This window comes from Haematobia irritans, chromosome 2, assembly GCF_050003625.1.
Source record: "Haematobia irritans isolate KBUSLIRL chromosome 2, ASM5000362v1, whole genome shotgun sequence".
NCBI classification, from domain to species: Eukaryota; Metazoa; Arthropoda; class Insecta; order Diptera; family Muscidae; genus Haematobia; species Haematobia irritans.
Genome location: NC_134398.1, coordinates 201,542,872 through 201,557,007, shown reverse-complemented (window position 1 = coordinate 201,557,007; position 14,136 = coordinate 201,542,872). Strand labels below are relative to the sequence as shown.

General features: G+C 30.1%; 1 protein-coding gene across 1 annotated transcript in view; it reads right to left on the bottom strand.

Annotated features, from left to right (window-relative positions):
- nub (nubbin) overlaps positions 1 to 13,756 on the bottom strand; it is a 205,919-nt gene extending 192,163 nt beyond the window's left edge. The window contains exon 1 of the mRNA XM_075297173.1: positions 12,411 to 13,756. Coding sequence (XP_075153288.1) covers positions 12,411 to 13,716 — 1,306 coding nt within the window. The 5' untranslated portion in view covers positions 13,717 to 13,756. The remainder of the gene's footprint in view (positions 1 to 12,410) is intronic.
- Between the last annotated feature and the right edge of the window lie 380 nt (positions 13,757 to 14,136).

Here is a 14,136-nt window from a genome sequence, read left to right as displayed (position 1 = left end):
GTTCTATAGAAATAAAATTTTGCAAAATTTTCTATAGAAATATAATTTTGATAAAATTTTCTATGGAAATAAAATATTGACTAAATTTTTCATAGAAATTAAATGTTTACTAAATGTTCTCTGGAAATAAAAGTCTTACAAAGATTTCTATAGAAATGCAATTTTGACTAAATTGTCTATATAAATAAATTTTTGACTCAATTTTCTATAGAAATAAAATTTTGACAAAATTTTCTTAAGAAATAAAATTTTGTCACAATTTTCTATAGAAATAAAATTTTGACAACATTTTTTATAGAAATAAAATTTTGCAAAAATTTTCCATAGCAATAAAATTTTGACAAAATTTTCTATAAAAATAACATTTTGACAAAATTTTCTATAGAAATAAAATTTTGACAACATTTTCTATAGAAATGAAATTCTGTCAAAAATGTTCAATAAAAATAATTTTTTTTACAGAATTTTCTATAGAAGTAAATTTTTTACATTTTTTTTATAGAAATAAAATGTTGACTAAACTTTTTATAGAAATAAAATTGTGACAAAATTTTCTCTGGAAATAAAATTTTGACAAATTTTTTTCTGGAAATAAAAGTTTGACAAAATTTACTATAGAAATAACATTTTCTTTAGAAATAAAATGTTGGCAAACATTTTCTATAAACATAAAATTTTCCAAAAATGTTCTATAGAAATAAAATTTTGTCTAAATTTTCTATAGAACTTGGCTAAATTATGTATAGAAACAAAATTTTCTCTGGAAATAAAATGTTGACAAAATTTACTATAGAAACAAAATGTTGACAAAAATTTTTCTATAGAAATAAAACGTTGGCAAAAATTTTCTATAAAAATAATATTTTTGGTAGAAATAACATTTTTTATAAAATTTTCTGTGGAAATACAATTTTTTACAAAATTTTCTGTGGAAATACAATTTTGACAGATTTTTTATAGAAACTAAATTCTGACAAAATTTTCTATAGAAACATATTTCTATAGAAATGAAACTTTGTCAAAAATTTTCAATAAAAATTTTTTTTACAGAATTTTCTACAGAAGTAAAATTTTAACAAGTTTTTTTATAGAAATAAAATGGTGACTAAATTTTCTATAGAAATAAAATTTTGACATAATATTCTCTGGAAATATAATTTTGACAAATTTTTTTCTGGAAATAAAAGTTTGACAAATTTTTCTCTGGAAATAAAATGTTGACAACATTTTCTCTGCAAATAAAAGATTGACAAAATTTACTATAGAAACAAAATTTTGACAAAATTTTCTCTGGAAATAAAACAAGATTTTTTGTTTGGTAGTGTTTTTGGAAATAAAATTTTGACAAATTTTTTTCTGGAAATAAAAGTTTGACAAATTTTTCTCTGGAATTAAAATGTTGACAAATTTTTCTCTGCAAATTAAAGATTGACAAAATTTACTATAGCAATAAAATTTTGACAAAATTTTCTTTGCGAACCAACAAAAAATAAGGGTTCGTTCACGAAAAATGTTCCCTATCGAAACATTTGTATCTTTACGCTCACTTCATACCGGTATGCCTGGTAAATGCAAAAATGGTCAGATAGGTACAATCTGTAATAAATTGCACACAAAAAAATTTCCCGACTCAATTGAGAAATTGCGAGAACAATTCCTTTTTTTCTAAAATTGTTTTAATCAAACGTCAAAAATGTATATGCTTAATTAAAAACCCGAGAAAAAACTCGGCACATTTGAATTAATTTTACCCACCACAATATACTAACTGAAATATAGGTATAAGACCCTTTGACTCACTGACAATTTTAGTGAGACGGTTAGGTTAGGTTAGGTGGCAGCCCGATGTATCAGGCTCACTTAGACCATTCAGTCCATTGTGATACCACATTGGTGAATTTCTCTCTTATCACTGAGTGCTGCCCGATTCCATGTTAAGCTCAATGACAAGGGACCCCCTTTTTATAGCCGAGTCCGAACGGCGTTCCACATTGCAGTGAAACCACTTAGAGAAGTTTTGAAACCCTCAGAAATGTCAACCAGCATTACTGAGGTGGGATAATCCACCGCTGAAAAACTTTTGGGTGTTCGGTCGAAGGTGGAATCGAACCCAGGACCTTGTGTATGCAAGGCGGGCATGTTAACCATTGCACCACGGTGGCTCCCGGTTGCTATGCTATCACATTAAATTAACTTCCCAAACGTTGATTAAATTAAGACGACCATAACAGGCCAGTTCTGAGAGGTTTCAATGTATATTCTTGTTTGTGCTAAAATTTTGAATCAATTTAGCCGTGGCGGTCCATCTTACATTTTTATACCCTGCTCCACACTGTGGAACAGGGTATTATAAGTTAGTGCATATGTTTGCAACACCCAGAAGGAGACGAGATAGACACATGGTGTCTTTGGCAAAAATGCTCAGGGTGGGCTCATGAGTCGATATAGCGATGTCCGTCTGTCCGTCTGTCCGTCTGTCCGTGAACACATTTTTGTAATCAAAGTCTAGGTAGCAGTTTTAGTCCAATCGACTTCAAATTTGGCACAAGTATGTGTTTTGGCTCAGAATAGATACCTATTGATTTTGGAAGAAATCGGTTCAGATTTAGATATAGCTCCCATATATATATTTCGCCCGATATGGACTTATATGGCCCAAGAAGCCAGAGTTTTGGCCCAATTTGGTTGAAATTTTGCACTAGGAGTACAATTAGTAGTATAGTCATGTGTGCCAAATTTGATTGAAATCGGTTCAGATTTAGATATAGCTCCCATATATATCTTTCGCCCGATATGGACTAATACGGTCCCAGAAGCCAGAGTTTTACCCCAATTGGGTTGAAATTTTGCACAGGGAGTAGAATTAGCATTGTAGATATGCGTGCCAAATTTGGTTTAAATCGGTTCAGATTTAGATATAGCTCTCATATATAGCTTTCGACCGATTTACACTCATATGACCACAGAGGCTACTTTTTTGCTCCGATTTAGTTGAAATTTTGCACAGGGAGTAGAATTAGCATTGTAGTTATGCGTGCCAAATTGGGTTGAAATCGGTTCAGATTTAGATATAGCTCCCATATATAGTTTTCGCCCGATTTATACTCATATGACCACAGAGGCCAATTTTTAACTCCGATTTAATTGAAATTTTGCACAGGGAGTAGAATTAGCATTGTTGCTATGTGTGCCAAATTTGAAATCGGTTCAGATTTAGATATAGCTCCCATATATAGCTTTCGCCCGATTTACACTCATATGACCACAGAGGCCAATTTTTAACTCCGATTTAGTTGAAATTTTGCACAGGGAGTAGAATTAGCATTGTTGCTATGCGTGCCAAATTTGGTTGAAATCGGTTCAGATTTAGATATATCTCCCATATATAGCTTTTGCCCGATTTACACTCATATGACCACAGGGGCCAATTTTTAACTCCGATTTTGTTGAAATTTTGCACAGGGAGTAGAATTAGCATTGTTGCTATGCGTGCTATGGTTGAAATCGGTTCAGATTTAGATATAGCTCCCATATATATGTTTTTCTGATTTCGACAAAAATGGTCAAAATACCAATATTTTCCTTGTAAAATCGCCACTTCTTAGTCGAAAAGGTGTAAAAATGACTCTAATTTTCCTAAAATTCTAATACATATATATTGAGTGATAAATCATAAATATTTTTTTGCGAAGTTTCCTTAAAATTGCTTCAGATTTAAATGTTTCCCATATTTTTTTTTACTAACATTGTGTTCCATCCTAGTGCATTAGCAGACTTAAATTTTGAGTCTATAAATTTTGTAAAAGTCTATCAAATTCTGTCCAGATTGAGTGATACGTAAATGTATGTATTTGGGACAAACCTTTATATATAGCCCCCAACACATTTGACGGATGTGATATGGTATCGAAAATTTAGATCTACAGAGTGGTGCAGGGTATAATATAGTCGGCCCCGCCCGACTTTAGACTTTCCTTACTTGTTAATATCAAATAAAATGAGGAACAATTAGGTGTTTATTTGGTGTAAGTGATTGATACTCGTACAATAATTTCCCTATTTTAAAAAATTCCAATTAAACATTAATTGGGTCAATTAATTACGTAATTGAAATAGGTAAATATTTTGGCAATGTAATCTCTGGTGTAGAATACCTTGCATAGTAAAATTGTTCTCGTTTATATTGTTGTTCTTCCAAACAACAAATTTACCTTAAGTTAAGTACTATGTTCGCTTTTCGCGGTTACTTTATTAAAACAGTTCAATATAAAGCAGATAAATTAACTCAATTGATGAGCAATTTTTTTCCTCTAGATTTCGGCAAGACATTACAGGAATATTTTTATACCCACTACCATAGAACGGGGGTATAATAAGTTTGTCATTCCGTTTGTGACACATCGAAATATCGATTTCGATCGATATAAAGTATATATTCTTGCTCAGGGAGAAATTCTAAGACGATATAAGCATGTCCGTCTGTCCGTCTGTCTGTTGTAATTACGCTACAGCCTTCAATAATGGCGCTATCTTCCTGAAATTTAGCAAAGATTCGTCTTTTGTTTGCAGGAAGGTCAAGTTCGAAGATGGGCCATATCGATCCAAGTTTTGATATAGTCTCCATATAAACCGACCTCCCGAATTGGGGTCTTGGCCTTATAAAAACCGTAGTTTTTATCCAATTTGCCTGAAATTGGAAATCTAGAAGTTTTTTTAGGATCGTCAAAAAATGTACCGAAAATGGTGCCTATCGGTCCATGTTTTGGTATAGCCCCCATATGGACCGATTTCCCGATTTTGCTTCTTGGGCGTCTAGAAACTGTATTTTCTGTCCGATGTGCATGAAATTGGAAATCTAGAGTTATTCTAAGACCATAAAGAGTTGTGCCCCATATAGACCGATCTCCCGATTTTACTTCTTGGGCTTCTAGAATCTGTATTTTTATCCAATTTGCCTGAAATTTGCAAGCTAGAGGTATTCTAGGACCATAAATACGTGTGTCGAAAATGGTAAGTACCGGTCCAGGTTTTGATATAGCCCCTATATAGACCGATCTGAAATTGGAAATCTAGAGTTATTCTAAGACCATAAAGAGGTATGCCGAAAGAGGGGTGTATCGGTCCATGTTTTGATATAGCCCCCATATAGACCGATCTCCCGATTTTACTTCTTGGGCTTCTAGAATCTGTATTTTTATCCAATTTGCCTGAAATTTGCAATCTAGAGGTATTCTAGGACCATAAATACGTGTGTCGAAAATGGTAAGTACCGGTCCATGTTTTGATATAGCCCCTATATAGACCGATTTCCCGATTTTATTTCTTGGGCTTCAAGAATCCGTAGTTTTTACCCAATTTGCCTCAAATAGGAAATCTAGAGGTATTCTAGGAAAATAAAGTGAACTTACTACTGTATATAAAGTGTGGTTTTATTTTCATTTATAATTTTGATTATTTCAGAAATATAATCGCGAAAATAAAGTGATTTTCAACTCGACAACTGAACATTGTACCCACCTTTACGCGTTTCTCTTAGTGTACGGAGGCTATTACCATAAACAAAATAAGACACCACCTTAATGACTCTGATCATATTAAAATGAGATGAGGTGAGGAACACGAACTACAATTATTTTCGTAAGAGGCTTAACTCAGCTCAACTCATTTTCCATTTACGAATGAAAACTCGATTACATTCAATGCTCTCATTTTACATATACAATTTGCGTTCTTTTGTTTTTTTTTTCCTCTTTCTCTCTCCCCTACTGACCATCATGAATATAAATATCTAAACTATGGGGTTTTTATTTAAAGTATTTGCGGTGTTACGGAAGACTTTCGTGACTTTTTGATATGAGCCAATAAACTTTGGCTAGACAGGAAATGACCAAAATTTTTCGAAATGAGATCTCTTCTTCATTTCTATAGAAATGATCATGGCCATATATACAAATGGGATGAGGGGGAAATCTTTTCATAGTGTTAACCATGATTAACCATCATTGCATATGGAACAAAAACAACCTGTGTTGCATGTATTCGAAATTATTTCTTGAAATGTTACATAAAATAAGAATTAGCTTTTAGCACTTTAACGTTATGGAATGGTAAATAATTTAATTGGTTTTGCCAATACATTGTTGTCATGGATTTAATTTTGAAAATGGTTTGTATACGTAAGGTTAAAATAAAAATCACGGTTTCATATGGGAATATATTAAATTATTAATCTGTGAAAATAAACTTTTTTGTTATAGAAAACCCTCTCATGTCTATTCTCAAGAAAATGTCCTCCCAATGCTCGAACTCTTTATTATTTGCTGTAGCTATAGGTGCTAAGTACAGAATTTTCATCCGAGATTGGAAATTTAAACAGTTCCGTGCGAGGAGAACTTAACTCTGGCAACCTCATTGATATTGGTCTCGCGACATAATTTTTATATATGATTTATTTACCTTATTTATACCATTCTCCGGCCTTTTATACCCTTCTTCTTCATAGGATCTGCCTATTGTCATTCTGTTTTAATACATTGAATGTTAGTCTTAGACCTCATAAAGTAACAATATGTATTCCGGATAGTGGTAAAATTCTGAATCAAACTAGCATTGCCCGTCCGTCCGTCTGTTGAATTCGCGCTATCTTCCAATCGAAACAAACTATAGACCTGAAAAGTGACTCAAGTAGTCACGATTAATGTAGGTTGGATGGTATCGCAAAGCATCTTGGATGAGTAAATTTCATCCGATTTAGTTAACATCGGGAACTTGAGGCTACACACAAAAAAAATTTTTTCTGATTCACTCACGAAATTAATTGATCCAATTAATTTTTTAATTGAAATGTCTTCAATCACAGAAATGATAGTATCAATTAAAAAATTAATTGAAGGACAATTAAAAAATTAATTGATCCAATTAAAAAATTAATTGATATTATTAATTTTTGTGATTGATTTTTGTTTCAATTAAAAAATTTGTTGCTTCAATTAAATTTTTAATTGAATATTTTTTAAAACTCAATTAAAATTTTAATTGGAAAATTTTTCGTGAAATTTTTTTCTGTGTAGGTTGGGTTATAAAGGATAACACCAATCCGTAGAAAAAAGGATTGTTTCCTCTTCATCAATCGTATTCGCGTTTCCAGACGAGTTTCAAAATTAGTTTTCTAGGTCTTCCATCCCAGGTTGCCATAGTTGATAGAATTCTACCAAAAATTGTAGTTTTTACTGTTTGCTAGATTGGTTGAATTCTTGATGTTTTGGGAATTTTTGCAAAACATTCCTCACCAATTAAGAGGTAATTTAATTACCTATACAAATAAAATGTTAACCAAATTTTCTATATATATTTGTTTTTGACAAAATTGTCAATGTCAACAGTTTTTAACAAAAGTTTCTATATAAAAAAAATTTTTGAAAAAATTTTCTATAGCAATAAAATTCTGAGAAAATTTTCTTTAGTAATAATATTTTGAGAAAATTTCCTATAGAAAACAACATTTTGACAAAATATCGTATAGAAGTAAAATTTTGACGAAATTTTCTATGGAAATACAATTTTCAGAAAATGTTCTATAGATAAACAATTTTAATAAAATTTCTATAGAAAAAAAAATCATAAAACTTGCTAAAGAAAAAAAATTTGACAAAATTGTCTATAGAGATAATATTTTGACAATATTTTTTTGGAAATAAAAATTTGCAAAAAAATTATAGCAATAAAATTTTGAGAAAATTTTCTATAGAACTAAAATTTTGAACAAAAATATATATAAATATAAATTTTGAAAAAATGTTGTATAGAAATAACATTTTGAAAAAAAAATTCTATAAAAATAAAATTTTGAGAAAATTTCCTTTACTAATAACAAAATAAAAAATTTTGAGAAAAATTTCTATAGAAACAAACATTTCTATAAAAATAAAATTTTGCGAAAATTTTCTATAGAAATAAAATTTTGAGAAAATTTTCTATAAAAATAAAATGTTGAGAAAATTTCCTTTACTAAAAATAAAATATAAAATTTTGAGAAACATTTCTGTGGAAATAAAATTTTAAAAAAAATTTCAGAAAATTTTCTATATAAATACAATTTTGTGAAAATTTTCCATAGAAATAAAATTTTGAGAAAATTTTCCATAGAAATAAAATTTTGAGAAAATTTTCTATAGAAATAAAATTTTGAAATAACATTTTGAAAAAAAAAATTCTATAGAAATAAAATTTTGAGAAAATTTCCTTTACTAATAACAAAATAAAAAATTTTGAGAAAAATTTCTGTAGAAACAAACTTTTCTATAAAAATAAAATTTTGCGAAAATTTTCTATAGAAATAAAATTTTGAGAAAATTTGCTATAAAAATAAAATGTTGAGAAAATTTCCTTTACTAAAAATAAAATATAAAATTTTGAGAAACATTTCTGTGGAAATAAAATTTTCAGAAAATCTATATATATAAAATTCAAATTATGTTTGTTTATTTGTTTGTTTGTTTGTTTGTTTATTTGTATGTTCCGGGTTGGCGCGAAAACGGCTGAACCGATTTACTTGAAACTTTCAGAGATCGTGGGGGGCACTCATGTGCTGAAAATAGGGTACCTCATTTTTTGACATATGGTCGCGGAGAGGAACCTCCCCTTTGTCCGACTTTTTGAAAATTAGACCAAAGTTGACCGATTTGCTTGAAATTTTCATTGAAGATTAGGGTTGGCATCTAGACAAAGATCCGCTACTTTTTATTTCGATATTTGGCGGCGGAGGGGGGCCTCCCCTTTGTTCGACTTTTTTAAAGTACTGTGAAAAAACTAAAATTCTCTAAATTATCTGAGATTTACAGAAAACATGTGGTGAGGTTATGGAATTAATATGGGGTACCTGATGATTTCATATGTGGATGGGGAGGGGGACCTCCCCCTTGCCCTACTTTTTGAAACTTGGAACAAAATTATGCGATTTGCTTGAAATTTTCATTGAATGTTGGGGTTGGCATCTAGACAAAAATCCGCTACATTATTTTTCGGTATTTGGTCGGGGAGAGGGACCTCCCCTTTGCCGATTTTTTTTTTTTTTTTTTGAAAGTACAAACAAAACTAAACTCCCCGACTGAAATTTTACGGAAAAAATGGGTTATGAAATTTATACCAGGTTCCTGATTTTTTAATAAAAATAAAAGGGCATAGGGAGACATCCGCTTCTCTTAAGTACATACAGAGAAACAATTAAACTTTACCGAGTTACTTGAGGACTGGGGAGAGGTTACGATATTAATAGTTGATACCTGATTTTGTGATATTTGGACGGAAGAGAGGCCGCCCCTTTAGGCTTATAATTTGTTTGACATTTTCTGGGACGTTTACAAAAGATACGCTACATCACTTTTCGATATTTGGTCCTCCTCTAAAACTGCAAAAAAAAATTAAGTTTTCTTGAAATATACAAAAGCAGTGGGGGAACGTTATGAACGAAGAGGCAACCTTCCTTGCCCCACACTTGAAGGAAAGTTTTAAGAATTTTCTGGGAAGGTTAGGGGTGCTATTCACTACGGTGTTTGTCGATATTGTATCGGGGAAAGTGACGTCCCTTTAAAACAATAGAGCAAAATTTAAACATCGCCGATCTACTTGAAATTTACAGGGAACGTGGGAGGAGGTGATTAAATTTATACATGATTTTTAAATTGGTATATGATTTTTCGATATCTGGTTGGGGAAGGGGAAAATTGAAATAAACTTTGTCGATTTACTTCGATAGAATTTATAGGGACCATTGAGTAGTTGCGAAATTAATATAGGGTACGTGATAGTCCGATATCAGGTCGGAGTGGTGCGAAGGTGGGGAGAGGGTGCCCTTTTGTCCGTTTTTTTTTTTCTTAAATTGAAAGTAGAGGGTTGTCCATAAATGGGAACTCGGTACATAATTTTATGATTTTTGCACAGGCTTCTGCCAGACTTCTTTTTAGTAAAGAACTTAAATTTACATGAAATTGGTAGCCAACGTAGAGGGTACATCATTTTCCAACATTTTAGCAAATGTTAATGTGGTAAAATTTTTTACTACGTTTGCTTTTTCCGATTTATTGGATAATATAGTGCTTAATTTTCAGATTTGTTGAGGAAAAGGATACCTTTCCTTGACAAACCACACTTAAAATTCACAAGAAATATAGAAGATTGTCCAACTACTTGAATACAGAACATTATTAAAAAAATTTGGAGGAAAGGGTACACCCTCTCCCGCCGTATTTGTACCTATAAACGAAAAATCAAGTAGTCCGATTTGTTTAAAAGAATTCAAATCTTTTCGAATTTGTTTTCAGCACGAAGGATATAGTTGACTAAGTTAACGCAAAATGTTCCTCCAAATACGCTTCGGAAGGCGCAGCGAAGCGGGCCGGGTTACGCTAGTTTTCTATATAAATACAATTTTGTGAAAATTTTCCATAGAAATAAAATTTTGAGAAAATTTTCCATAGAAATAAAATTTTGAGAAAATTTTCTATAGAAATAAAATTTTGAGAAAATTTTGTATAGAAATAACATTTTGAAAACATTTTTTAGAAAATTTCCGTTACTAATAATAAAATATAAAATTTTATAAAAAAAAATATTGTGAAAATTTTCTATAGAACAAAATTTTGAGAAAATTTTCTATAGAAATAAATTTTGCGTAAATTTCATTTAGAAATAAAATTTTGAAAAAAATTACTATAGAAATAACATTTTGAGAAAATTTTCTATAGAATTAAAATTTCCTTTAGCAATAAAATTTGTAGAAAATTTTTTATAGAAAAAAATTTTGAGAAAATTTTTTATAGAAATAAAATTTTTAAAAAAAATTTCTATAGAAATACAATTTTAAAAAATTTTGTATGGAAAAAACATTTTGAAGAAAAAAATTTCTATAAAATAAAATTTTGAGAAAGTTTCCTTTACTTATAAAAAAATATAAAATTTTGAGAAAAGTTTCTATAGAAATAAACTTTTGATAAAATTTTTTATAGAAATAAAATTTTCAGAAAATGTTCTTTTGATATACAATTTTTATAGAAATAAAATTTTGAGAAAATTTTGTATAGAAATAAAATTTTGTATACAAATAACATTTTGAAAACAATTTTTGAGAAAATTTCCGTTACTAATAATAAAGTAAAAAATTTTGACATTATTTTTTACAGTAATAAACTTTTGATAAAATTTTCACAAAATTTTCTACAGAAATACAATTTTCAAAAAATGTTCTAATAATATCTTTGGTAACATATTCTATAGAAATAAAATTCTGAGAAAACTTTCTATAGAAATAAAATTTTGAGAAAATTTTCTATAGAAATAAAATTTTGAGAAAATTTTCTATAAAAATAAAATTGACAAATTTTTCTATAGAAAAAATATTTTCGGAAAATTTTCTATAGAATTAAGATTTCCATTAGTAGGAAAATTTTGAGAAAATTTTCTGTCGAAATAAAACTTTGAGAAAAGTTTCTGTAGAAATAAAATTTTGAGAAAATTTTCTATAAAAATAAAATGTTGTGAAAATTTCCTATAGAAATAAAATTGTTAAAAAAAAATTTAATAAAAAAAAATTGTGGCAAAAATTTCTGTAGAAAGAAAATGTTGACTAGCTTTTCTATAGAAATAAAATTTTGACAAAATTTTCTATAGAATTAAAATGTCCTTTAGCAATAACATTTTTAGAAAATTTTCTATAGAAAAAAATTTTGAGAAAATTTTCTATAGAAATAACATTTTGAAAAAAAACTTGTTATGGCAATTTAAAAAAAAAAAATATAGAAATAAAATTTTGAGAAAATTTCCTTTAGAAATAAAATTTTGATAAAATTTCCTTTAGAAATAAAATTTTGAGAAAATTTACTTTTGAAATAAAATTTTGAAAAAAATTTCTATAGAAATAAAATTTTCCCAATATTGTCTATAGATATAAGATTTTTACAAAATTTCCTAAAGAAATAAAATTTTCACAATATTTTCTATAGAAATTAAAAATTTCACAAAATTTTCTATAGAAATAAAATTTTCACAACAAATTTCATACGATCCATTTGAAATTTGGCCCTCTTTTTACCATGGGAAAATTGGTTCATATCGGTTCGTAATTATTTATAGACCGATCAAGAACTTAATTGGCTTATACAGGTATTTAATTTGCCATTATATGGTCTAACACAATTTTAAGAAGTTTTAAGATATATTAGCATCGTCAAGTGTTACCACCACACAAGTAACTCTTCAGTATAAATCTGTTTTTATTTGTGGCATCTCCGAAGATGTCCAGATAGAGATTATGTTCTGAAAAATGTTTCCTGGTCCTGGACTTTTTGAAAACAGCAATTTAATTAAATATAAAATTAGCAAAGATATTGATCAACAAAATTTCATTAATTACTTACCTAATTGAAGTGATGTTCCGACAATCTCTGATTTCGAGGCATTGTGATTAACAGGTGTCAGAGAAGTCATTGATGATGCATTGCCATCGATATGCGGAGTTGGACCACCGCCAACACCGCAATTACCAACATCAACAGCAACAACACCAATATCGTCACATTTAATGTCAGCTTCCGACAAATCGCTCTGGTTGCTGTTGGCTAAAAGTCGACTTAAAGCTAATGTTGTTGCTGTTGTAGTTACCGCTGAAGCTGATGTTGGCTGTACTCTTGTTGATTGCTGGTGTGAGGTGGTGGTGCTAGTGGTCGTTGTCGACAATGCTTGAGGCAATTTGTTATTACCCAGTTGAGGCTGGAGCAAGTGGTACTGACTTTGGTTTTGTTTTCGTTGTTGTTGTTGATGTTGATGGTTGGCGTGCGTTGACTCATTATGTTGTCGCTCTAATGAAGCCATATTACCACCACAATCGTTATGATTGGGAGCAACATTAATACCACCAACACCAGAACCACCACCATTATTGCCAGCAACAAATGTCGAACTTTGTGAATTGATGGCCATTGGCAAAGGTGTTGATGATGGTTGTAGAAGCGGCGGTGTGGTTTGTCTCGTCATTAGAGCTGTTTCAGTTTTAATCACGCTCTTTACCGGAAGTATATCCGTTTGAGCCGATGATGTTGCCTGAATTAGGTCTCGCAACATTTGTTGCTCTTGATGATAATGTTGCTGTGGCATTGTCATATTGCTGCCATAAAATTCTTGATAAAGTTGTTGGAATTGTTGTTGCTGTTGCGGTGTTATACCGGTAATAAGATGTTGGAAATTTTGATTGAAATGAAATAGATTTGTTGCTGCCAAAGGCATAGAAGTGGGTACTGTAGTTGGGGGAATTGTTGTTGTCGAAGCAGATGGCGAAGTTGAAGATGAATTGAAATTCAAGCCAAAGATATTACTTAAATGTTGCAATGGTGATGTTGAATTTGCAGCCACTACAGCTGCTGCGGATAACATATTTTGTTGCATGAGATGTTGTTGCATCAACAAATGCTGATGATGCTGTTGTTGCTGTTGCTGCTGCTGATGATGATGTTGCAAAAAGAATGTTGCTGCTCCATCCATTTTAGTAGCTGATCGATTACTGGTATCCGTTGTGGTTTTATATTTTGCACTTGACGATGATGGTGTGGTCATTTTTATGATCTTTGTTTTGTAGATATTTTCTAGATTCGTTTCTTTTGGTTTCTTTTCTAAATCGTTGTTTGATATTCTATCTCTAATTAAGCAATTATTGTGTTCCAGTAACATAACGTTTTTTCTCTGAAGATATTAGAACATTTGCTTTTGAAAGTATAATAATTTCACCAAGAAATGATGAAATCAGACATTTTATTATTACAAATTTCCAATAAACGAACTCCTATATCAATACCGATTATTTCTAAAAGAGAAAAATAACAAGAAAAAAAATATTTTATATATTAATCTGAAGAATAAATATGCTATAATGTCTTTTAATATATTTTATGTTGTTGGCACAGAAAGAAAAAAAAAAAACTATACAATCGTTGGACGTATGACCAACACATAGGCCGATCTGAACCATTATCAGAGTGTTTACTTGGGGTTCTAAATAAGTTAGAGTCGAACATTGTGCAAATCTGATAAAAATTATAGCGGGACTGCTTTAAAAAATAGAGATCTCGTAATGGCGTTTTATTTCAAATT